Source organism: Oncorhynchus keta, chromosome 23 (assembly GCF_023373465.1).
Source record: "Oncorhynchus keta strain PuntledgeMale-10-30-2019 chromosome 23, Oket_V2, whole genome shotgun sequence".
Taxonomy (NCBI): Eukaryota; Metazoa; Chordata; class Actinopteri; order Salmoniformes; family Salmonidae; genus Oncorhynchus; species Oncorhynchus keta.
The window spans coordinates 25,197,745-25,224,073 of NC_068443.1; the positions used below are offsets into that span (position 1 = coordinate 25,197,745).

At 41.6% G+C, this 26,329-nt stretch overlaps 1 protein-coding gene across 2 annotated transcripts in view; it reads left to right on the forward strand.

Annotated features, from left to right (window-relative positions):
- The first annotated feature begins 696 nt into the window (after positions 1-696).
- Positions 697-26,329, forward strand: part of LOC118402047 (TGF-beta receptor type-1-like) — a 53,827-nt gene continuing 28,194 nt past the window's right edge. The window contains exon 1 of one of the 2 annotated variants that reach the window (XM_035799896.2): positions 697-887. In XM_035799896.2, the coding sequence (XP_035655789.2) occupies positions 712-887 (176 nt within the window). In that variant the 5' untranslated portion in view covers positions 697-711. The remainder of the gene's footprint in view (positions 888-26,329) is intronic. The other variant, XM_035799897.2, reaches the window with a different exon arrangement.

The following is a 26,329-nucleotide window of genomic DNA, read 5'->3' on the forward strand; positions in this document are numbered from 1 at the left end:
GCAGGCAGATGTACTGCCTGAGCCCTATGGGCCCTGGTCAAAGGACTTGAACTATATAGGAAATAGGGTTTCATTTAGGAATGGGATGCAGCCATATTTTGACAGCTGGATAAATATTTTATCATGTTATTTCCAGATTATTTATTTAGAAGTGGTGCCTGTACACAAGGCGAGATCCATACAGAAATGGTTTAGTCGAGGTTGGTGTGGAAGAACTTGACTGCCTGCATAGAGCCCTGACCTCAACTCCATCGAACACCTTTGGGAGGAATTGGAACACCGACTGCGAGCCAGGCCTAATCGCCCAACATCAGTGCCCAACTTCACTAATGCTCTTGTGGCTGAATGGAGGCAAATCCCCACAACACTGTTTCAGTGGAACATTCTAGTGGAAAGCCTTCCCAGAATAGTGTAGGATATTATAGCAGCAAAGGGGGGACCAACTCTATATTAATGCCCATGATTTTGGAATGATGTGTTAGATGAGCAGGTGTCCACATACTTTTGGTCATGTAGTGTATGTTGACGCTGCCATGTTAATCTGAGCCTTGCTGTTGGGAAACCACTACAGTGTCCGACTTTCGGCTGTCGCAGATGCACCTCCCCTGACTTCATTCACTGATTTTCGACTACCGTCTGCATGCTTGAACACGCCCAGTGTGAGAAGGGGTTGGGTATGAGAGAGGTGTTAAGGGCGGTTGGGGGAGTTCCATGTGGGCGGGGTATTTTCGCGTTGTTGGCAATCAGACCATTTTTTTCCTCCAAGCAAAGAATACAGAAGTTGGTGAGAAATTGCCCAGAGTAATTTGTTATGACAATGGATACAATACGCTGTTATTTCATATTTTTGGTCATGTTTCTTGGAGCAGGAATTCACATATCAATCGGTAAGTGATGCAGACACATTAGACAAAGAATTATGATTCAAGTTAGATTTTCACACTTGGTTTTTGTTTTAAAAAATTATGTTTTCAAACATGGCGCAGGTCATGGGGAACCGAGCTGCCAGGAATGTTTATTGTCAAGCAAATGACCAGGCGGGTGAGAGAACGAATAAAAAGTCACTTGCACGAAAATTGCCTCACTTGGCTATAATTTAGGACTCGGAGGTGCTATGGCCAGACATTTATATCCCGTTGTATTGAAGTGGCTGATATGTTGTCTAGCAAAAGAGAGACTCGACAATTGCTCTTTCTGTACTTGGTGAAGTCGATGTGTCCTGTGTATTTTTTTTTGTCAACATAGTTTGTTTGAGTCATAGGACGAGCAAAGCGAACCGAAGGAATAGGATCGGCACATATGAGCTGTTGAAAACGTGACAGTTTTATACTTGATACAATGTGATACAATGTCCAGATAGTTATCATGGAAGCGTGATAGGGTGGCGACATTGGATCATACAATGCACCCGCTTCGTTGCTGAGGATGTGTAGTGTCTCTAGAGATCTAAAAAGCTCGTCATAGCACTTGTCGAATACAACAAAATAAGTTATCTGAAGACATTAGTCCAAAGAGCACATTATCATCTAAAATGTCTAAATAGTCGATTATTGATAAGGACTCACGTAGGAATATCAATATGTAGCCTAGGCTAAGCCGCTTCGAGCTATTTAACGTTAGATACACTGTTGCAAATAACTGACTACCGAATGACCCGTTTACCAGATTCAAAGCATACGATTTGTTACAGAATATTGGAGACGTATCGATTCAATACGTGGGGTTTCTGATAATTGACTAACAAGGAATGATGACTGAGCCTACCAAACATACTCTACGTGCCTGCTGATGCATCCATGGATACTGGAGGCGCATGTAGCCTACGTTGACATTGTAACCCACGAGTAGTTGCCCGAGGCATCAATTTATATATTTTTCAGCTTCTCCATTGAAGCTTTGCTATCGCAAAATTACCTTGTCACAGTATAGTCATTATCTCGATTTCCAATTCTAAAATTGTACAGGGAGTTAATTTGTATTTGTTATAACGGATGGATAGGAGATGTAGTCTAGAGAAGGTTATAGTTAACGAAGCCATAACGTATTTAATCTTAATCGCGATCCAATTTACGGAGTAGGCTCGTGGAAACATCCCATCTGTATGAGGAATGGTGATGGGCTCCATTTGTCCACTGATGGGCAGAGCTGAGAACGGCTAATCCACACATACCTTCAATGTACAGAGAGCACAAATGCTCCAGCACAAGCATCCCTGTGTAGGGTGTCTTGTAATGGATGACTAGAGGAGAGAAAAGCAGGGACATGATCAGAAACATGATCTCGTTTTCTGCTGTAATATGTCATAGGTTCATAAATGAGTAATGTTATTTTGCATGGTTAGATCTCATCTGGTCCATGCCTATCAGTGTACTGTGCTGAGATGTGAATAGGTCTGTATGTAATTTCCATAATGTGATTTACAAACCTATAGTCTACCCTGGGGAATAAACCCTCCTCAGAGCCATTCCACAATGTGCACAGAGGGATGGAGTTCTGTGAACCAATTGAAGATGGGTCTTTCCCAGATTGTATCTGTAGTTAGAAAGAGACAAGATTAGCATTCCTGCTAAATTTGGTTGAAATATAATTTAATCTCTGATAAATTAAGGTGATTGATTCCACACAAATTGGCCATTTTTAAATTATAGGATTCATATGCCAATTCAGAGACTTTCCTCAATTGGCCCAGACCAGACCTAATATTGAATCCACTTTAGAATAAATCAATTTGATGTCACATGTGCCAAATACAGCAGGTGTGGACCTTACAGTGAAATGCTTACTTACAAGCTCTTAACCAACAATGCAGTTAAGAAAAATAGAAATATAACAAATAATTAAGGAGCAACAATAAATTAATATTAGCGAGGCTAAAATACAGGGGGTACCGGTACAGAGTCAATGTGTGGGGGTACCGGGTAGGCGAGGTAATATGTACATGTAGGTAGAGGTAAAGTGACTATGCATGGATAATAAACAGAGTAGCAGCAGTGTAAAAATGGGGTGTGGGGACAATGCAAATAGTCAGGGTAGTCATTTGAATAACTGTTCAAGTGTCTTATGGCTTGGGGGTTGAATCTGTTAAGAAGCCTCTTTGACCTAAACTAGGCGCTCCGGTACCGCTTGCCGTGCGGTAGTAGAGAGAACAATCTATGATTAGGGTGGCTGGAGTCCTTGGCAATTTCTTGGGCCTTCCTATGACACCGACTGGTATAGAGGTCCTGGATGGCAGGAAGCTTGGTGTACTGGGCTGTACACACTACCCGCTGTAGTGCCTTTCGGTCAGAGGCCAAGCAGTTGCCATACCAGGCGGTGATGCAACCATGCTCTCGATGGTGCAGCTGTAGAACCTTCTGAGCATGTGAGGACCCGTGCCAAATCTTTTCAGTCTTTGGAGGGGGAATAGGTGTTATCATGCCCTCTTCACAACTGCCTTGGTGTGTTTGGACCATGATAGTTTGTTGGTGATGTGGACACCAAGGAACTTGAAGCTTTCAACCTACTCCACTACAGCCCTGTCAATGAGAATGGGGGTGTGCTCGGCCCTCCTTTTTTTGTAGTCCACAATCATCTCTTTCGTTTTGATCATGTTGAGGGAGAGGTTGTTATCCTGGCACCACACTGCCAGGTTTCAGCCTATAGGGAGGAGGTCAGTCTCATCATTGTCAGGGATAAGGCAAACTTGTCAGGCAAACTTAATGATTGTGTTGGAGTTGTACTTGGCCATGCAGTCATGGGTGAACAGGGAGTAGAGGAGGGGACAGCGCACGCACCCCTGAGGGGCTCCTGTGTTGAGGATCAGTGTGGCATGTGTTACCTACCCATACCACCCGGGGGCGGCCCGTCAAAGTCCAGGTCCAGGATCCAGTTGCAGAGGGAGGTGTTTAGTCCCAGGATCCTTAGCTTAGTGTTAAGCTTTGAGGGCACTATGGTGTTGAATGCTGAGCTGTAGTCAATAAATAGCATTCTCATGTAGGTGTTCCTTTTGTCCAGGTGGGAAAGGGCAGTGTGGAGTGCAATAGAGATTGCATCATCTGTGGATCTATCGGACGGTATGCAAATACCGACCCGACAGCCATGCCGCATCTGAGCCGGTGTAGTACGATTCAATCTTAGGCCTGTATTGACGCTTTGACTGTTTGATGGTTCGTTGGAGGGAATAGCAGGATTTCTTATAAGTGTCCTTGAAACCGGAAGCTCTACCCTTTAGCTCAGTGCGGATGTTGCCTGTAATCCATTGCTTCTGGTTGGGGTATGTACGTACGGTCACTGTGGGGACGACGTCATCGATGCACTCATTTATGAATTGGAACAACCCCAGAACATATTCCAGTCTGTGCTAGCAAAACAGTCCTTTAGCTTAGCATCTGTGTCCTCTGACCACTTCCTTACCTGCTTTAGTTTTTGCTTGTAATTTACCTTTATTTAACTATGCAAGTCAGTTAAGAACAAATTCTTATTTTCAATGATGGCCTAGGAACAATGGGTTAACTGCCTTGTTCAGGGGCAGAATGACAGATATTTACCTTGTCAGCTCAGGGATTTGATCTTACAACCTATCGGTTACAAGTCCAACGCTCTAACCACTAGGCTACCTGCCATCCCATAAGCAGGAATCAGATTTGTTATGGTCAGATTTGCCAAATGGAGGGAAATCTGTGTGTGGAGTAAAGGTGGTCCAGTCCCCCCTCTGCTGGCAGAAATGAGGTAAAACCGATTTAAGTTTCCCTGCGTTAAAGTCCTCGGCTTTTAGAAGCGCTGCCTCTGGGTGAGCATTTTTCTGATTTCTTAGGGCCCCACATCTGGTGAAATTGCAGAGAGCTAACATTTTAAATACACCATTCATTGTATTAAACATTCTTGTAAATACATGTATCTTACATCATTTAAAAGATGAACGTCTTATTAATCCAGCCGCTGTGTCAGAATTCAAAAAGGTTTACTGCAAAAGCAAACATGCGATTTTCTGAGGACGGCTCCCCACACACACACACACACACACACACACACACACACGTATTACTAGCATTTTCCAAGCATTAGCGTCAGAAACGACAATAAAATACATTGCTTACCATTGAAGATCTTCCTCTGGTGGCAATGCCAAGTGTCCTAACTACACAGTGAATGTTTGTTTTGTTTGATAAAATCATTTTTTTTATAGCCTAACACAAAACATTTGTAAACCGGTTGAGTCTTGATTTCCGTCTCATTCAACTTTGGATGAAGCGTTCGTGGTAATTACACACACTAAACAAACGTTTATACACTCCTCTGGTTGTTACTAACACAACCATACATGATGGTTCTTTTCCCAGGATGTATTGACCGAAACAAACCGATTTGAAGACACCAATCAATGACCTCATTGCACACCAATGGTAGGACCAGTCTATCGTTGATTGACTGTATTTTGGCCCAATGACCACTGATCATCTTGAAATCTAGCTTGGAAGATCGCCAATGAGCTAAGGTAAACGGCAATATGTAATGGTTATACGTTCGAAGACCAGCCTTTGTCGTAAACTCTGGCGTAAAAGAGGTTAATTCGCCATTGCAAATCCTACTTGACGGAGCCACGAGTGTTATGCATAGCAGTACATATTCAATAGCATTTTCAACAAGTTTATATATTTAAATTATGGTGAATAAATCAGGAAAAGCTAAAGCAAAGTCTAGGTATTCAGATTTAACCCAAATTATAGAGGAAATTGATCGAGACGGCGAGACCGAGTTTCTTCAGGAAGAGGAATCTTTCAGCGAAGCTAATCCAAGGCGGAAGACTTGTTTCTGCACGGCGAGGATGCCATGCTGGATTGGTAAGTTCTAATGCTAATGTCATTGTTTGAAATTAATATGAAATATTATTCATTTGAGATTTTTTTTTGTTTTATTTTATTTGCAATATATAAAAATATAATCTGTAATGAAATTGGCAATACTGTGTGTGTGTGAGATATATTTTTTAAATGTATTTTACATAAACATGGAATGGAACAGCACTTCACCATGGTGATTATGTTCCCTGTACTCAGAGAGATGTATATAGATATAGATATATATAGATCTGTTTATTTTACTTGTTGATTTAGGGCTCATCCGTGAAAGTATTGTTACTGATTTTTGTAATCTTTCACAGTGGCAGTGAATCTGATTATGAGCCGCCAATGTCTAGGTGTCAATCTCCCTCCGAAGCTGGTTCATCCAGCCGGACCCCCGCTGTCTACGGCTCCACACCTACCTGGCCATCTAGAGATGTGAAGTCAGTGACAAAGAAGAGGAGGTGGGGAAGAGATAAACCTGCAGACAGAGGGCCAGAGGGTTGTTGGCACTCTGTGTTAGAAGATGATGTGGAACCAAATCCACCAGTTTTTAGACCCAAAAGGCAGCCAGGACCTCAACTAGACATGAATGCCACAAAGTACAGCCCCCTTCAACTTTTTCAACTGTTTTTCAACTCATCAGTTGTTGATTTTCTGGTGGCGAACACCAATAAGTATGGGGCTAAGAAGCAGGCAGGAAAGAAAGAGGCATGGAAGACCATTTCTATGTCAGACCTTTTCTGCTACTTTTCAATGGTCATTTACATGGGGCTGGTGAAGTTGAAAACTCTAAGGGACTACTGGAAAGCGTCAGCTCTCTATCAACTGCCTTTCCCCATGACTGTCATGTCTTGTAAAAGGTTTCTGACTATCTCACGGGCGCTTTACATCAGTGACCCAGAAATTGATGGGGAGAATGACAAGAAGAGAGGCACACCAAGGTTTGATAGGTTTTGTAAAATAAAACCTCTCTACCCCAGCATCGTTGATGCCTGCAAGACTTACAGTATTTTCAGCCCGCCCAGAACCTGTCCATCGACGAGAGGATGGTAGCCTCAGGCCAGAATCAGCCTCAAACAATACATGAGAAACAAACCAACCAGGTGGGGTTACAAGCTGTTTGTTTTGTCTGATTCTGTGTGTGCCTACACTTGCAATTTTTTTGTTTATGAGGGGAAAAACAGTTTTGCTACCGGTAATGGACTGAGTTATGATTCCGTTATGGAGTTATTGGATTTTCAACTGCTGAGGAAGGGCTACAAACTGTTTGTGGGCAACTTCTACACAAGCCCTACCCTGTTTACAGAGCTGAGGAAGGGCTACAAACTGTTTGTGGACAACTTCTACACAAGCCCTACCCTGTTTACAGAGCTGAGGAAGGGCTACAAACTGTTTGTGGACAACTTCTACACAAGCCCTACCCTGTTTACAGAGCTGAGGAAGGGCTACAAACTGTTTGTGGACAACTTCTACACAAGCCCTACCCTGTTTACAGAGCTGGGGAAGGGCTACAAACTGTTTGTGGACAACTTCTACACAAGCCCTACCCTGTTTACAGAGCTGGGGAAGGGCTACAAACTGTTTGTGGACAACTTCTACACAAGCCCTACCCTGTTTACAGAGCTGGGGAAGGGCTACAAACTGTTTGTGGACAACTTCTACACAAGCCCTACCCTGTTTACAGAGCTGAGGAAGTGGGAGGTGTGGGCTTGTGGCACCATTCGTACCAACAGGGTGGGATTTCCAAAGACCAAGGTGAACGACATGCCTAAGCGGGCTGAGCGGGGAACCATACAATGGATCCGTGAAGATGGCCTGCTGTTTGTGAAGTGGATGGATACTATTGAGGTGGTCATGTGCTCCAGTATCCACAAGTCTACAGAATCAGTTCTGTTTGCGTGCTAATATAAGTACCATTGACTTTTGGGCTGTTTACCCCTCTTGGTCGACCAAGAGTGGTCTATTTTTTTTTTGACCAATTGTTTGGTAAAAAATGGAAACTGTGGATTTGTCAATATATAGACACAGTAGACACGGTGGAGATCACGTCATCAGGCGTGTGAAGGACGGTGCCGGGGCATGGACCACAAATCTCCCCATTCCAGCTGCTGTGAAGGACTACAACAAGAGTATGGGAGGTGTGGACCTGTCAGATGTGCTGATACAATGTTCTTCACAAGACCATGAAATGGTACAACTTTTCTTTCTATCATTTCATTGACATTGCTATGATGAATTCCTTCCTCATCCAGAAGGAAATGGCCAAGAGCTGTGGACAGCCCCCCATCTCACAGCTAGCCTTCAGGGAGCTGCTCATCCAGGAGCTTGCTAGCTACAGCAAGTCCACTGCAGCACCTTCTGCTCCAACCAGTGGTGTTCACCTGCCCAGATTCATCTCTGCAGGCATGAATGTGCCTCAGGGCAAAAAGGGCACAGTAGGGAGACGTCGTTGTGCCCTTCGTCACAGGAAATGCCCCATCACCTGCACAGTAAGCCTCTGCTTTACAGCAGAAAGAGACTGCTATGGGCCATGGCACCAGCAGCACAATATTGTGTAGAGGACTGAGGGTCTTCACAATATTGTAAATAGAAAATGTGTAAATAGTTACCCGTGTTATTTGTTTGTTTATTATTATTTATTTGATAATTTTTTTCATATATTTTTTTTTGGGGGGGGGGTGTTAGAATAGCATTTATGTATTTTGTATATAGTTCCTTCCTTCAAAATGTATCACTGTACCAATTCGGCCACTTGGGTACATTTGTGTGGGACGCCTGGGTGACTTCATGCTCAATGTCATGTAGCTCGCTCATTTTTGAAGTTATCTGTCTAAAGCTTTGCTCAGCTATTGTTGCCATCGTATGTCCTTCATTCAAATCATCCACAGCATCCTATCTGTATGTTTGGTTGTTCTTGGTCATTTGAAAGATGATGCAGCAACAATAAAAAAACAGAAAACGTATGTTTATTTCCTTGTATTTTTTTCTACCAGATCTATTGTGTTATATTCTCCTACATTCAATTCACATTTCCACAAAATTCAGAGTGTTTCCTTTCAAATGATACCAAGAATATGCATATCCTTGCCTCTGTGCCTGAGCTACAGGAAGTTAGATTAGGGTATGTCTTTAGGCGGAAATTGAGAAGGGGGGATACCCCAAAGAAGTTAACTGGCTTGCCTAATTAAATAAAAATACATCTGACTCCCTCTTCAGTATCCTACATTTTATTCAAACACAGGGTGTGTCTATATATTGACAAATCAACGGTTTCCATTTTTTACCAATCAATTGGTTGAAAAAAATGGACCTCTCTTGGTTGACCGAGCTTCATTTTTTTTTAATTGTGGGGGGGGGGTGAGAACAGCCCAAATGGTACTTACAGTGCCTTGCGAAAGTATTCGGCCCCCTTGAACTTTGCGACCTTTTGCCACATTTCAGGCTTCAAACAAAAAGATATTAAACTGTATTTTTTTGTGAAGAATCAACATGTGGGACACAATCATGAAGTGGAATGACATTTATTGGATATTTCAAACTTTTTTAACAAATCAAAAACTGAAAAATTGGGCGTGCAAAATTATTCAGCCCCTTTACTTTCAGTGCAGCAAACTCTCTCCAGAAGTTCAGTGAGGATCTCTAAATGATCCAATGTTGACCTAAATAACTAATGATGATAAATACAATCCACCTGTGTGTATAAATGCACCTGCACTGTGATAGTCTGAGGTCCGTTAAAAGCGCAGAGAGCATCATGAAGAACAAGGAACACACCAGGCAGGTCCGAGATATTGTTGTGAAGAAGTTTAAAGCCGGATTTGGATACAAAAAGATTTCCCACGCTTTAAACATCCCAAGGAGCACTGTGCAAGCGATAATATTGAAATGGAAGGAGTATCAGACCACTGCAAATCTACCAAGACCTGGCCGTCCCTCTAAACTTTCAGCTCATACAAGGAGAAGACTGATCGGAGATGCAGCCAAGAGGCCCATGATCACTCTGGATGAACTGCAGAGATCTACAGCTGAGGTGGGAGACTGTCCATAGGACAACAATCAGTCGTATATTGCACAAATCTGGCCTTTATGGAAGAGTGGCAAGAAGAAAGCAATTTCTTAAAGATATCCATAAAAAGTGTTGTTTAAAGTTTGCCACAAGCCACCTGGGAGACACACCAAACATGTGGAAGAAGGTGCTCTGGTCAGATGAAACCAAAATTGAACTTTTTGGCAACAATGCAAAACGTTATGTTTGGTGTAAAAGCAACACAGCTCATCACCCTGAACACACCATCCCCACTGTCAAACATGGTGGTGGCAGCATCATGGTTTGGGCCTGCTTTTCTTCAGCAGGGACAGGGAAGATGGTTAAAATTGATGGGAAGATGGATGGAGCCAAATACAGGACCATTCTGGAAGAAAACCTGATGGAGTCTGCAAAAGAACTGAGACTGGGACGGAGATTTTTCTTCCAACAAGACAATGATCCAAAACATAAAGCAAAATCTACAATGGAATGGTTCAAAAATAAACATATCCAGGTGTTAGAATGGCCAAGTCAAAGTCCAGACCTGAATCCAATCGAGAATCTGTGGAAAGAACTGAAAACTGCCAGTCACAAATGCTCTCCATCCAACGTCACTGAGCTCAAGCTGTTTTGTTAGGAGGAATGGGAAAAAAATTCAGTCTCTCGATGTGCAAAACTGATAGAGACATACCCCAAGCGACTTACAGCTGTAATCGCAGCAAAAGGTGGCGCTACAAAGTATTAACTTAAGGGGGCTGAATAATTTTGCACGCCGAATTTTTCAGTTTTTGATTTGTTAAAAAAGTTTGAAATATCCAATAAATGTCATTCCACTTCATGATTTGTGTCCCACTTGTTGTTGATTCTTCACAAAAAAAATACAGTTTTATATCTTTATGTTTGAAGCTTGAAATGTGGCAAAAGGTCGCAAAGTTCAAGGGGGGCGAATACTTTCGCAAGGCACTGTATATTAGCACGCAAACAGAACTGATTCTGCATACTTGTTGGGATTGGGGTGGGTGGCTTTTGACCATTTCTTTGGATCCTCATGTCTTACTCATTACTCAACACGGGGCCCCCTCAGGGGTATGTTCTTAGTTACCTTCTGTACTCCCTGTTCACCCACGACCAAATACGACTCAAACACCAGCCTTAAGTTTGCTGACGACACAACGGTGGTAGGCCTGATCACCAACAACGATGAGACCGCCTATAAGGAGGAGGTCAGAGAACTGGCAGTGTGGTGCCAGGACAACAACCTCTCCCTCAATGTGAGCAAGACAAAGAAACTGATCGTGGACTACAGGAAAAGGCGGTCCGAACAGGCCCCCATTAACCTCAACGGGGCTGTAGTGAGCTGGTTGAGAGTTTCAAGTTCCTTGGAGTCCACATCACCAATGATCTATCATGGTCCAAACACATCAAGACAGTCGTGAAGAGGGCACAAAACTTTTTCCCCCTCAGGAGACACAAGATTTGGCATGGGTCCCCACATCCTCAAAGTTCTCCTGCCGCACCATCAAGAACATCCTGACCGGTTGCATCACTACCTGGTATGGCAACTGCTCTGCATCTTACCGTAAGGCACTACAGAGGGTACTACATACGGCACAGTACATAACTGGGGCCAAGCTTCCAGCAATCCAGGACCTATATAATAGGCGATGTCAGAGGAAAGCCCATAAAAGTCCAGTCACCCGCACGGCAAGTGGTACCGGAGCGCCAAGTCTAGCACCAAAAGGCTCCTTAACAGCTTCTACCCCCAAGCCATAAGACTGCTGAACAACTAATCAAATGGCCACCGGACTATTACATTGATCCCCCCCCCCCACCATTTGTTTTGTACACTGCTGCTACTCGCTGTTTTATTATCTATACATAGTCACTTCACCCCTACCTACATTTACAACTGACCTCTAACCTGTACCCCCGCACACTGACTCTGTACCGGTACCCGCTGTGTATAGCCTCGTTATTGTGTTTTATATTATTTTGCTTTATTTGGTAAATATTTTATGAACTCTTCTTGAACTGCACTATTGGTAAAGGACTTGTAAGTAAGCATTTCACGGTTAAGTCCAAACTTGTTGTATTGGCGCATGTGACAAAGTTTGATTTGATTAACCACGTTTCCATCCACATCATACTGTATTAAAAAAACAACAGCTGTGATGGAAACAGGAATTTTCGGTAATGCAGACAGATTCTACATGGTGAGATCTTTTTGTGTCAGTAAAATTTTCTTTATACGGATTTTAGAATATTCACATCAGTCTGTCGTCAACTGGATGGAAACATATCTATTGTTAGACATTGTTGTTGCTCCAAATCAGATATTATGTACTTTAATATTTATTGAATATTATATGAATCCTTTAATTTAAAATGGCCCGTTTGGGTGCAATCATTTAGCTTAATTTACCAGAGAGAAATTATATTTCAACAAAATAATGTTGCAAAAATGCTAATCTTATGTTTCTTGCAGAAATGATTTCAGTACAATCTGAGATCTAATACAATTTTATTGGTCGTGTACACAATTTAGCGGGTTTTGTGGCAGGTGCAGCGCAATGCTTATTTTCCTAGTAATCAATGCAGTAAATGTCTACAAAATAATAAACTATGAGATGGTGGATGTCAATCCTTTCTTGTGTTTTTTTTCAGATGAAACGACACAGATTTCACATCAATTGACACAACCATCGTTTAGCTACTTTGTCAACCAATATTTCTCATCAACAAAGGCTTTGTTAGTGAATGCTTCTGCTCCACATATTGAATAAAGATGGTCGGGCCAGCACAAATTTATAGAATATCTTACATTTTATTTCGTAACATCAGCCTCAAGGACACATATTTTGGTCACAGAGGCTTTGTTAGCTGTCCACAAAGCTAGAATATTTCAGCCAACTTTGTTTTGTGAATTGTCTGGGCTGTTCTATCCTTGACATTGCTGTTATGAAATAGCCTAAGAAATAGCCACTGCACTATGTTTGTGAGTGCTGCTAACCTCTACATTCATTATGTAAGTGTTCAATGTCCTTGGTGACAGGCAATGGGTTAAGCAAGAGCCATAGGCTAGATGGATATTCTATATGACTGGGTAAGGCCTTCGGATCCTGCACAGGCACTAGGCATATGCAGACAGACCACATAAAAAGCTTATCCCACTATCTGACAGAATTATATTGTTGGGTCTAACTGTTGGCAGAACCACTTGTAGCCTTGGTTTCTGTTGGGTGTGTTCATGACTAGGTTTTGATTACTCTGTAGTGCTTATCATTTTCATGACAGGCTATAGACGGGTTTGTTGTTTCGCAACAAAACAGATGCATGCTCAACTATGGGGCAAAACTGTCGAGGTTGGCTTAGTGTTGACAACATGTAGACAATATTTAATCTAATGTTTATTGAAAACATAAATACATTTGCACAATGAGCACTTGTCTCTCAAATACATTGTTAGTTTTTGGTTCGCTAGTCAGCGAATGTGAGCCATATTACCATAGACGTGACATCAGTCAAAACAAGACATGGTATCAAGAACAAGATGAAACTAGCTGAAACGAGCCACCTACATTCCCCATGTGGCTGCTTCTTGTCACTGTTGCTAGATACACTAGAGTGTGTGTGTGTGTGTATATGTGGACACCCCTTGAAATTAGTGGATTCGGCTATTTCAGCCACACCGTTGCTGACAGGTGTATAAAATCGAGCACACGGCCATGCAATCTTCGTAGACAAACATTGACAGTAGAATGGCCTTACTGAAGAACTCAGACACTTTTAACGTGGCAACGTCATAGGATGCTACTTTTCAGTTTGTCATATTTCTGCCCTGCTAATCTGCCCCGGTCAACTGTAAGTGTTGTTATTGTGAAGTGGAAACGTCTAGGAGCAATAACAGCTCCGCAGCGAAGTGGTAGGCCACACAAGCTCACAGAACAGGACCGCCAAGCACTCGCACACAAGCCTAAGATCACCATGCACAATGCCAAGAGTCTGCTGGAGTAGTGTAATGTTCACCGCTATTGGACTCTGGACCAGTGGAAATGTGATGAATCACGTTTCACCATCTTGAAGGACGAATCTGAGTTTGGCAGATGCCAGGAGAACGCTACCCGCCCCAATGCATAATGCCAACTGTAAAGTTTGGTGGGAAATCTTAACGCTATAGCATGCAGTGACATTCTAGAAAATTCTGTGTTTCCAACTTTGTGGCAACAGTTTGGGGAAGGTCTTTTCCTGTTTCAGCATGACAATGTCCCCGTGCACAAAGCGAGGTCCAGACAGAAATAGTTTGTCGAGATCAGTGTGTAAGAACTTGAACACCTTTTGGGATGAATTGGAACACCGACTGCAAGCCAGGCCTAATCGCCCAACATGAGTGCCCAACCTTACTGATTTTCTTGTGGCTGAATGGAAGGAAGTCCCCACTGCAATGTTCCAAATTCTATTGGAAAACCTTCCCAGAAGAGTGGAGGCTGTTATGGCTGCAAAGGGGGGACCGACTCTATATTAATGCCCATGATTTTGGAATGAGATGTTAAACGAGCAGGTGTTCACATACTTTTGATCATGTAGTATATGTTGATCTGAAACTTGCTGTTAGAAAACCACTACAGTGTCTCACTTTTGGCTGTCGCAGATGCCCTTCCCCTGACTATATTCACCGACTTTCAACTACAGTCAGCCCGCTTGAACATTCACATATCCATCGCTAAGTGATCCAGTCACTGCCAGATATGGCTTTAGACACAGAATTGTGATTCTCTTAGTTAGATTTTCACACTTGCTTTTTGTTTTCAAGAATGGTGTTTTCAAACATGGCGCAGGTCACGAGGAACCGAGCTGCCAGGAATGTTTATTGTTATGCAAATGAGAAAGCGGGGGAGAGAACGGTGGGCTGAGAAGAACTCCTGTGTTCCCAACTCAACGTTCGCTTTCCACATCATGACATTTTAATACTCTATCCCTGTTCTGGATAAAACCTTACATTTACTTTCCCTGTCTCTAAATATTCCAATAGAGAGGATAGGATAGTTTGACACTGCTCCCAGCCTGGAGTTACTTTTCATCTAGTTTCTCTCTGTTCAGTAGCTTTTGTCTCTTGAGGAAAAAGACTAGCTGGCAGGACATTCCATATTCAGGGTAATTCTCTGTGTGTAGATCTACATTGAGCTCAGAAATAGTGTTCTTGTTCTCAGTTGAAATGCTCACCTGAGTGTGCAGGCAGATCCCAAATTGCACCCTATTCCTTATAGGAAATATGGTGTCATTTGAGAGTGGAATGTAGCCATAGTGTTTCAGCTGTATAACTATTTAATCATGTTATTCCAGATTTATTCATGTGGTGCCTGTGAATCGAGACCGTCCGTCTGTGCACTGCCAACAACTATAACAAGTTAAATTGACAAATGTTGTTTATTTTCACATTTCCAAACAAGTGTACAAGTACCTTACAGCTCAGCATTTCTCCGCTCGCAAAAAAATGAATTCAACTAAGCAGGTTAGGGTTTTTATTGTATTTGGACCAACTCGGGAAATGTTTCCTCTGAAATTGGTTGTGTTGGTTGGTGTGCTATAAGGACAATACGGTTTGCCAGGACAGGGGAAAGTGAAAACACAAACGTGATCTCAGAAGTACATTGTTGGCATTGTAGGTTTCCACAGTATTCAAATATCCTTTTACCCTTGAGCAAAGCAATTTTATATGAACTATCGATTCATATAAAATAATTATAGAGGAGCAAAGACTGCTCTTTAGAGACTGACAACACAATTAGTCACTAAGCTAAGGGCAAAACATTGGGTGTTTCTCGAAATGCATACTACCGTATTCCGAGCACGCAAATTGGAGTACAGCAGGGTCAGAGTATAAGTCCAAATCATAGTAAGTCTATAGGGCTAACTGGCTAGCTCCTACTGTTAGCTAGCCAGATGACCATGAATAATTCTTAGCTAGCTACCCACAAAGATTTGACATGCCTAACTTGCATAACATTAGTTTTAGGTCATTTTTGCCTGTTGAACTATCTGGTTAGCTATATTTTAATTGTCATATTGTAGCTAACTGATAGTTATGAAGTAAAATGTTTGCTTTGTGTACTGTATATCATGTTTAGTCTTTATTGACATTTTCCTGGCTGGAAGAAGGTTCAGTGAATGGGTAAAATCCGTAGTAAGTCAACAGGGCTAACTAGCTGGTTAGCTAGCTACCTACAAAAAATGTACATCTACCTTGCATAACCTTAGCTTTAGGTCATTTTAGCTAGCTAGATTATGATTCACATATAGCTAGCTGATAATCTCCATTGTTGCCATTGTCTTGGCTATAAGAAGGTTCAGTAAATGGGTGGTGCAGTGTGAGGTAATATAGTAGGTGCTGCTCAAACCGTGGAGGCTGCTGAGAGGAGGACGGCTCATAGTAATGGTTGGAATGGCGTCAATGGATAGGTATCAAAGATGTGGTTGATACCATTTCATTAACTCCATTTCAGCCATTACTACGAGGCATGCTCCCCTCAGCAGCCTCCACTGTTCTCAAATGTAATGTTTTATGCGTTCTCCACCCTCTCGTCCTCACAAGAACATACTCGAGAACATCCTCGATGAATGCACTCGGAGCATGGTAGTGTCGTGACTTTGTATTAGTTAAAGTGACGACTGTTGCTCATCGAATGATTAAAGTTTCTAATTGCGTGATTAACTGAATCAAGCAATTATTAACTCATTAACCTGGGGCACCATGGGAAAACTAGTTTTATTGAGTTTCTATTTCCCAAATTAACTCAAAGAATGTCGATTTTACAACAGCCGCTAATTAACCAGTTACCTCTACCATCTCGTTCTGAACGTTGTATAGTCCGTGAATCTGCACAGACCCGGGTCTCACCAATGAGTTCGTACCACACCAATCTTAATTGAATATTTATTTTACTAAAAAACTAAAATGATGATAAAAGATACACATAGACAAAACACATTTTATACTATTGATTAGAACTTAGTATAATGGGCCAACACACTTTGGCGCGTGTTACCCAAAATGGGGATTTCAATGGGGGAGAGAAAAAATAAAGTACACGAGAGAAATATACATTTGGGTGATTTGTCAGCTATACTATTCTAACCCTAGCCTTGCCCCAAACTGCCGCTCTTATGGGTCAGAATATATGATGTAATTACGTGGGGGAGGTCTCCGAGGATTCTCTGCGCGGACCGTTCAAGGGACCGTTCAGCTGCTCGATGATGCACTTCTCCGGCGCGCCTTTCTGGTTGTCCTCACGATGTCAGTGTCCTTTTGGCTTAGGAGTCTGTTCCCTCACCCTTGCTATGGAAGGGGTCTTCTGAGGACAGACAGCTCTGCAGCTCAGAGGTCACAGCGTTGGAATGAAACAGTGTAGATAGCACGATTCGATGGGAGATGGAGGCTAGGTGGTTCGACTTGAATTCACCCGCTTAGACACAGCTACTCATCCATAGCTTGGGTAGAAAAATATTTATTTGTCTTCAAACTTGCATTGCGTTTTGGGTTCGTTGACTTTTTAGACCTTGGCTGCAGCTTGGGTTACGTAGTCTTCTCTGGAAATTCTTTACTAACAGGTTTTATATCCTTGGGTCAGAAGTGGGCATAACCGCCTTTAGGGCAATTCTCTGGGCGTACCAAGTTAAGAGGGCAAGGTCTAGATTTTACTCAAATCCAATTTTAGACAACTAACTTCACATTTCATCTTCCCCAAAACATTCTCTTTGATTTGGATATTTTCCATACAACGTACAATGTATAAACATCAAACATATACTAGGAAAACTCTTGACGTTACAATGTTTTCGTAATAACGTCATCTATTAACCTTTTCATAACAAAACAAAAATTACTTACATTTTCATATTCCATTTATCGTCATGACCACCATTGTGGCTGACAGAAACCATTGTTCCAAAGTCCCTTTATTTAATGTGTAATGTTCTGAGGCTGGTTCTCCACGACAAAGGAATTTGTCTGTGGCCTGAGATTTACCAGGGGCGTGAGGGGTCATGAAACCCCCACATCTTCAGACCCCTAGATCTCTCCTCCTCTGTTGGGGATGAGAGATCATCTGTAGGGTTGTGGTCTCCTGTAACCTGACCTGATCAGGACAGTCATGACAGTAGTATGCATATTGACAAACACCCAATATTACTTATAAAACATTGTTTTTTCCCGAAACCACTGTCTAGAGGGCGTATGGAGGAACATGTGTTTTTGAACGCTTGTTTTGGAGTGGCTTCTCCATACGTGTGGCTGTCTTCCAGTTCAGTGTGACTCACAGGGTGGATTTGGAGAAGACCAGTGGCTGTACCAGGCTGACTTTTTATTTTATTTTCTCCAGACTTTGCTGTCTGTCACTTCCTCTACAGGCAGAGCAGACATATTGAATAATGCTTCAGCAGAAAACACATTCTGCAGAAGCCCAACAGATTCCATTGAAGTACATCAAGTCAAAAGCTATACACTTGACTTTGTGTTCCAGCTCTAAAATCGATTTAGATTTGTGTTAAATTAGGTAATCTCAGTGTACTGTCATCAGCTAGTCCGAATAGGCTCACACCTACTGAATTACGCTTAGGTCCCTAAAGTCATGAATGGGCAAGGAACAGGCCACGACCAGACATCTGCTGAAATCAGGCCTTGCCACACACACACACACACACACACACACACACACACACACACACACACACACACACACACACACACACACACACACACACACACACACAAACGCTCTCGTGAGGACAAAAGAGCTTCAATCAGGGTGATGGAGCAGAGCAGCAGGGCTGTGACCTGACTATGGAAATGAATGTAGAGCTGTCAGCTCAGTGGAGTCAGACACACAGGGAGGGAGAAGCAGCTGATCAGTGTGACCAACACAACAACAGAGTCAGATTAAGATTAAACCTCTCTCTCTCTCGTGTCACAATTACCTCAATGTCCATTGTCCATGAGATGCCAGAATCATCAGTGTGGATAGGTATTCTTGATTGTCACTTCTGTGAATCAAAGGTAATGGAGTTTGGTTATGGTAATTTCTGTTAATGCATTCAATATATATTATTATTCCTTTAACCGTTCTCATTATCAGAGTAGACACATTGTTTGCAGAGCGACACAACCTATACAACACAGTATTGGTTTATTTCATTCCATTTTACGAGTTTTGTCAATTTGAGTCATTTTCTTTTGTTTGGAGCGCTCCTGTCAATGTTGAGTAAGGACGCTCACCTGATAACGCTTAGAAGTAGGCCTATAGGCTACCTGGCATGCGTGCCATTGTGGGCATATACGTGTGCCAATTTGGGGATCTGATTGTATTTTTGATTGACTTAACACACCACCACTAATGAGCTGTGGAGCTTCTCAAAGTAATGTTTTCTTCACCTCAAACGGCAAACAAACCAAGTCTGTTTTTACATCCATTGAGATTGACAATAGTTCCTCAATGTAGTTGTAAAATCTTTCCAGCTCTCCCCCTTTCAATAACCACTCAGTGTGAAAGGGAAAAATGTCATGCTCTGATCCAGTGGAAATTTAATAAAATAAGCCTACCTGACTATTTCTTATTAGTGCTTAACTTGGAGAGAAATAGGTTCTGGTACTCATTTTGGGTGCTGGTAATGTTTCTATTTAGGTGTAGGAGCTCCACAATACTTTTAAGCTAATATTATATAAGAGGAACTGGAGCTCAAACAGTAGAACATTTGAGGTGTTGGTACTCTGCTCCGGTGAGCTCCTGTCCAAGTCAAGCACTGCTTCTTATCCCTTGCACAAATAGCCTACAGCTGTGTCTGTCCAGAGCTCACTGGTGTGGGAAACTGAGGGCCCAGAATATTTTATACAATTTTGCAAGTTCAGCAATATTTTATACAATGTTGCAAATTCTCGCAAGCTTCAGGGACTCAAGTTAATAGTTGATACAATGTTTCAAGTTCAGGCCATGCAAAACCAATGTGATTTATAGGATACCTGCAGGCTGCTGTTTTTATTTGTTGGCTTTATGTAGGCTAATTTTACACATTTGGCAATAGAAGTTACTTTTTAGGTTTATCATTTTAATTTAGATTTGGATAGAATTTTGATTAACCACATGACAATGATTTTGAGATATGAAGACTATTATAAATGTGCATATTAAAACCATATCTGGCACGCAGATCGGTAGAAATGTTAACATAAATTGGCATTCCACATGAGAAAGCTTGCCGACTCCTCTTGTAGCCTATTACCGGCAACTTCAGGAGAGTAGTGACAGAATCTGTGAAATCCAGCAGGAGAGGGAAGAGAATGTTTGTTTGTTTTGGTCAGGTTAAGTTTTTTTTTTCTCTTCTGGTTATCTAGATCTCTGGCTTTCATCTTATTTCATTAAACAGTAAGCCTAAAGCATCAGATAAGCTCAATGCATATAGTTGATTTTATTAAAACACATAAGGTGTGTCAATATATGGAAAAATACACATACCATTTTTTTCTACCAAACGATTGGTCGAAAGAGCAGGCGACTTTCGGTTGAGCAATATTTTTTTTTTTCAGGGACAGTCCTAAAATAATAATATAATAATAATAATATATGCCATTTAGCTGACGCTTTTATCCAAAGCGACTTACAGTCATGTGTGCATACATTCTACGTATGGGTGGTCCCGGGAATCGAACCCACTACCCTGGCGTTACAAGCGCCATGCTCTACCAACTGAGCCACAGAAGGACCACAAATAAACACCTGTCTAGATAAGGTTCCACAGTTGACAGTGCATGTCGAAGGAGAAACTATACCCCGAAGTCCAAGGAACTCTCCGTCGATTTCAGAGATAAAATCAGGATGAGGCGTATATTTGGTAAGGGTATAAAACAATTTCTAGTGTTGAAAGTTTCCAAGGGCACAATGGTCTCCATTGGGAAATGGAAACTACCCAGACTGCCTAGAGTTTGCTGTCCGACCAAACTGGGCAAGAAGCACCTTAGTCAGGGCGGTGTCCAAGCACCCAATAACCACTGACAGAACTACAGAGTTCCTTGGCTGAGATGGGAGAACCTGCCAGAAGGACAACAGTCTCTACAGCACTTCACCAATCTGGGCTTTATGGGAGAGTGGCCAGATGGAAGCCCCTCCTGGAAAAATGGCACATGATAGCAAGACTGGAGTTTGCAAAAAGGCACATGAAAGCCTCTGAGCATAAGGCAAAAGATTCTGTGGTCTAAGACCAATTGAACTCTGGCCTAAATGCAAAGGGCTATGTTTGGAGAAGCAGGCACAGCTCTCACCTGTCCTAACACCATCTCTACCGTAAAGCATAGTGGTAGCAGTGTCATGCTATTGTGATGCTCTACCTTCGGGTAAATGGAAAGGCTTTCCCAAAAACGTTTTCAATTACATTTTCAACGTCCACATCAGTAGAAATAAACTTTTTCAAGCTGAATGACGATGGCCAGAGCTTACCCATAATGTTGCAAAACGATGTAATTCAGTAAGTCATAGTTTTAGTAAAAGTGTGATATATTCAGGCTTGAAGTGCCAAATCCAAATGTGTGACTTTGGATGTTTCCGGGAGTCTTGCCTGTCTTTTTCTATGAGATGTGCAAATTATTTTCAGCCCATGTTTCAGGGTTGGGTTTTATATATTAATCAGAAACACCTGCTGCAAAGTTCTTCCTATTCGCAAGTCATCTGTAGCCTTAATTTCAACTAGCTAAAACAACCACAAAGTCAAAATTCGCTATATCATACAAATGTTATGAAAAGAAAAAGGTTATGCTACGGTTATCAGTGCGGTTGAGTTAGGTTTAAAATCTAATTTTTAAGAGAAAATGTAGAAATGTATTACTTTGTGTCTGTGTTAACTTGTGACGACCCTACACTTGGCCACCTTGCCATGGAGCCAATTAAAATATGGTGTGCAAAATGTTTTGGCACCTCCTTTTTTACATGCAAATTATCATAATTCCTGATCCATCAAATTTCACTTTTGTTTTTAGTTAGTCTGCATATTTTTTTTTTTAGAAATGGTAAAATTGCATGATCTGACTGCATTTTAGAATGCCTTTCCCCCTGTCACCCCAAGATGAATGGTTTTGACCAATAATGTTTTAGGCAAATTCCTTTTGCATGGCCGGGTGTGCAGAGTTGGCTCATTCCATTGATCTTAAAGAAAAATCTCCACCCATCCGGGGCACCGGTCCATGCAAAACAAACTCGCCCATTATTTCAATACATGCTCCAAACCGTTTAGTGGTTATACTATCCATTTTACCGGAGCTTATATAATTTTTATTTCTATGGCATATTTGCGGCCGCAATTTTGATAATGCAATGACATTTCGCTGCCCTATTTTGATAATGCATTAACACTTTTTTGGTTACTATGATTCCATGTGTTATTTCATAGTTTATGTCTTCACTATTATTCTACAATGTAGAAAATAGTAAAAATAAGGAAATATTAACCTTTTGCGTGTAGGGGGCAGTACCCATTGGAAACTGCCTATTTCTCAGCCCCAGAAACTAGAATATGCATATAATTGACAGCTTAGGATCGAAAACACTCTAAAGTTTCCAAAACTGTAAAAATACTGTCTGTGAGTATAACAGAACTGATATTGCAGGCGAAAGCCTGAGGAAAATCCAATCAGGAAGTGCCTCTTATTTTGAAACCTATCTGTTCCTATGCATGCCTATCCTCCATTTAAAGGGATATCAACCAGATTCATTTTTCTATGGCTTCTCTAAGGTGTCAGTTTTTAGACATAGTTTCAGGCTTTTATTTTGAAAAATTAGCGTGAAAGATCACATTGCGTAAGTGGATAGGTGGGGGCTCTCAGAGTGAGTTTTGCGCTACAGAGTAAAGCGGCCATTGTTCCTCCCGGTCCTATTGAAAAAGCTACACACCCGGTTGATATATTATCGAATATATATTTTAAAAACAACCTGAGGATTGGTTATAAAAAACGTTTGACATGTTTCTGTGGACATTATGGATATTATTTGGAATATACGTCTGCGTTGTCGTGACCGCTCTTTGCTGTGGATTTCTGAACATAATGCGACAAACAAACGGAGGTATTTTGGGTATAAAAATCATCTTTATGGAACAAAAGGAACATTTGTTGTGTAACTGGGAGTCTTTTGAGTGAAAACATCCGAAGATCAAAGGTAAACGATTAATTTGATTGCTTTTCTGATTTCGTGAGCTTAATGCTTAGTGTACATAATGTTATGTTATGCTATCGATAAACTTAACTTGGGATTGCTTTCATTTGTAAAGCATAATTTCAAAATCTGAGACGACAGGTAGATTAACAAAAGGCTAAGCTGTGTTTTTCAATATTGCACTTGTGATTTCATGAATATGAATATTTTTTTGAAATATTATTTATCTGTGGCGCTATGCTATTCAGCGGTTGCTGATGACAATTATCCCGCTACCGGGATGGGTAGTGTCAACAAGTTAAACAAATTAAAATATTTTATATTTCAGATTCTTCAAAGTTGCCATCCTTTGCCTCTTGACAGGTTTGCACACTAAAAGCTTCTTCGGGCTAGGCAACCTCCGGTGAAACTGGAGGGCGTGCAATTCAAAGAAATAATAATTAAAATGATGGATATTAAACATTTAGGAACATACAAGTGTCTAATAGGTTAAAATATAAAATTTTTGTTAATCAAACTGCACTCTCCGATTTACAGTAGGATTTACAGCGAAAGCATGCCATGTAATTGTTTGAAGACGGCACCTCACATCAAAATATTTTTCCACCGGGCACGGGTTTCATAAATTCACAAATAGCAATTAGATATTCACTTACTTTTTCCAAATCGTCCTCCGATTTGTTATCCAAAGGGTCCCAGCTATAACATGTAGTGTCATTTTGTTAGATAAAATTATTTTTACATCCCAAAAAGTCTGTTTAGGTGTGGCAATCAATTTGAGTAATCCACTCGTTCAACATGCCAAGATAGGATTCTGAAAATCTTCCCCTAAACTTTGTTTCAACAAGTCAAAATAGGTTTCTATTAAATCCTCAGATACTATAAAATGTAATTCAACTATAATATTTTATACGGAAAGAAGTATGTTCAATAGGAAAACGATATTAGCAGGTGTGTCCTCTACCTCGCGTGAACATACACAAATTTACAAGTCTGTGTCCCTGTACTAAAATTCAATATTCTTCCTCGTTTTAGAAGAAGCTTGAAACCTTGAACATTGAGTACTGACACCCAGTGGAAGCCATAGGAATTGCATCCTGAGAGCTAGATTTCAGAATGCCCCTATACTTTCCATTGTAAGAGCATGGGATTTTCTTTGGATTTTCTCCTACCATATCTATTGTGTTATAGTCTCCTACATTATTTTGTCTTCTTTCCAATGATACCAATTATATGCATATCCTGGCTTCAGGTCCTGAGCAAAAGCAGTTTACTTTGAGTACGTCAGTCAGGCGGAAATTGAGTAAAGAGGACCCTAGCCCTAACAAGTTTTTTAAAAACTGAAGTGGTGCTCCCATAACTTTCATTAGCTGGCTAAGGTTAGCATGCTAGCTAGTTACACTGACAGCTGTCAGTCAGTGCCCCAGTTCTCTGCCACACATGGAATTCACCACAACATTCCCACCCCCATTTTTTCCCCACCTTTATTTAACCAGGTAGTCCAGTAGAGAACACGTTCTCATTTACAACTGCAACCTGGCCAAGATAAAGCAAAGCAGTGGACACAAACAACAACACAGTTACACATGGAATAAACAAGTGTACAGTCAATAACACAAAAGAAAGTCTATATACAGGGTGTGCAAATGGCGTGAGGAGCTAAGGCAAGAAATAGGCCATAAATAGGCAAAATAATTACAATTTAGGAAATTAACACTGGAGTGATAGATGTGCAGATGATTCTGTGCAAGTCGAAATACTGGTGTGCAAAAGAGCATAAAAGTAAATAAAAACAATATGGGGATGAGGGTAGGTAGATTGGATGGGCTATGTACAGCTGCAGTGATCGATTAGCTGCTCAGATAGCTGATGTTTAAAGTTAGTGAGGGAAATAAAAGTCTCCAGCTTCAGCGATTTTTGCAATTTGTTCCAGTCATTGGCAGCAGAGAACTGGAAGGAAAGGCGGCCATAGGAGGTATTGGCTTTGGGGATGACCAGTGAGATATACCTAGTGGAGTGCGTGCTACGGGTGGGTGTTGTTATCGTGACCAGTGAACTAATAAGATAAGATAAGATAAGGCGGAGCTTTACCTAGCATAGACTTATAGATGACCTAGAGCCAGTGGGTCTGGCGATGAATATGTAGCAAGGGCCAGCCGACTAGACCATACAGGTCGCAGTGGTGGGTGGTACATGGGGCTTTGGTGACACGGATGGCACTGTGATAGACCTCATCCAGTTTGCTGAGGAATGTGTTGGAGACTATTTTGTAAATGACATCGCTGAAGTCGAGGATCGGTAGGATAGTCAGTTTTACGAGGGTATGTTTGGCGGCGTGAGTGAAGGAGGCTTTGTTGTGAAATAGGAAGCTGATTCTAGATTTTATTTTGGATTGGAGATGCTTAATATGAGTCTGGAAGGAGAGTTTACAGTCAAGCCAGATACCTAGGTATTTGTAGTTGACCACATATTATTAGTCAGAATCGTCCAGAGTAGTGAACTACTCTCGGGCGGGCGGTTGCGGATAGGGAACAGTTGAAGAGCATGCATTTAGTTTTACTAACATTTAAGAGATGTTGGAGGCCACGGAAGGAGAGTTGTATGGCATTGAAGCTCGTCTGGCGGTTAGTTAACAGTGTCCAAAGAAGTGACATCATTGATATATACAGAGAAAAGAGTTGGCCCGAGAATTGAACCCCGTGGCACCCCATAGAGTCTGCCAGAGGTCCGGACAACAGGCCCTCCGATTTGACCCACTGAACTCTGTCTGAGAAGTATTTGGTTAACCAGGCAAAAGTTGCATATCGCAGGGACTATTCGATGCTTGTGCAGTCCGCCACAGGATGATTTTGTGCTGGTCGAGGGCAGTCAGGTCTGAAGTGAACCAAGGGCTATATCTGTTCTTAGTTCTATATTTTTTTGAAAGGGGCATGCTCATTTAAGATGGTGAGGAAATTACTTTTAAAGAACGACCAGGCATCCTCTACCAATGGGATGAGGTCAATATCCTTCCAGGATACCCGGGCCATGTCGATTTAGAAAGGCCTGCTCGCAGAAGTGTTTTAAGGAGTGTTTGACAGTGATGAGGGGTGTCCGTTTGACTGCGGATCCATAGCGAATGCAGGCAATGAGGTAGTGATCGCTGAGATCCTGATTTGAAAACAGCAGAGGTGTATTTGGAGGGCAAGTTGGCCAGGATAATATCTAAGAGTGCCCATGTTTACGGATTTAGGGTTGTACCTGGTGGGTTCCATGATCATTTCAGTGAGATTGAGGGCATGTAGCTTAGATTC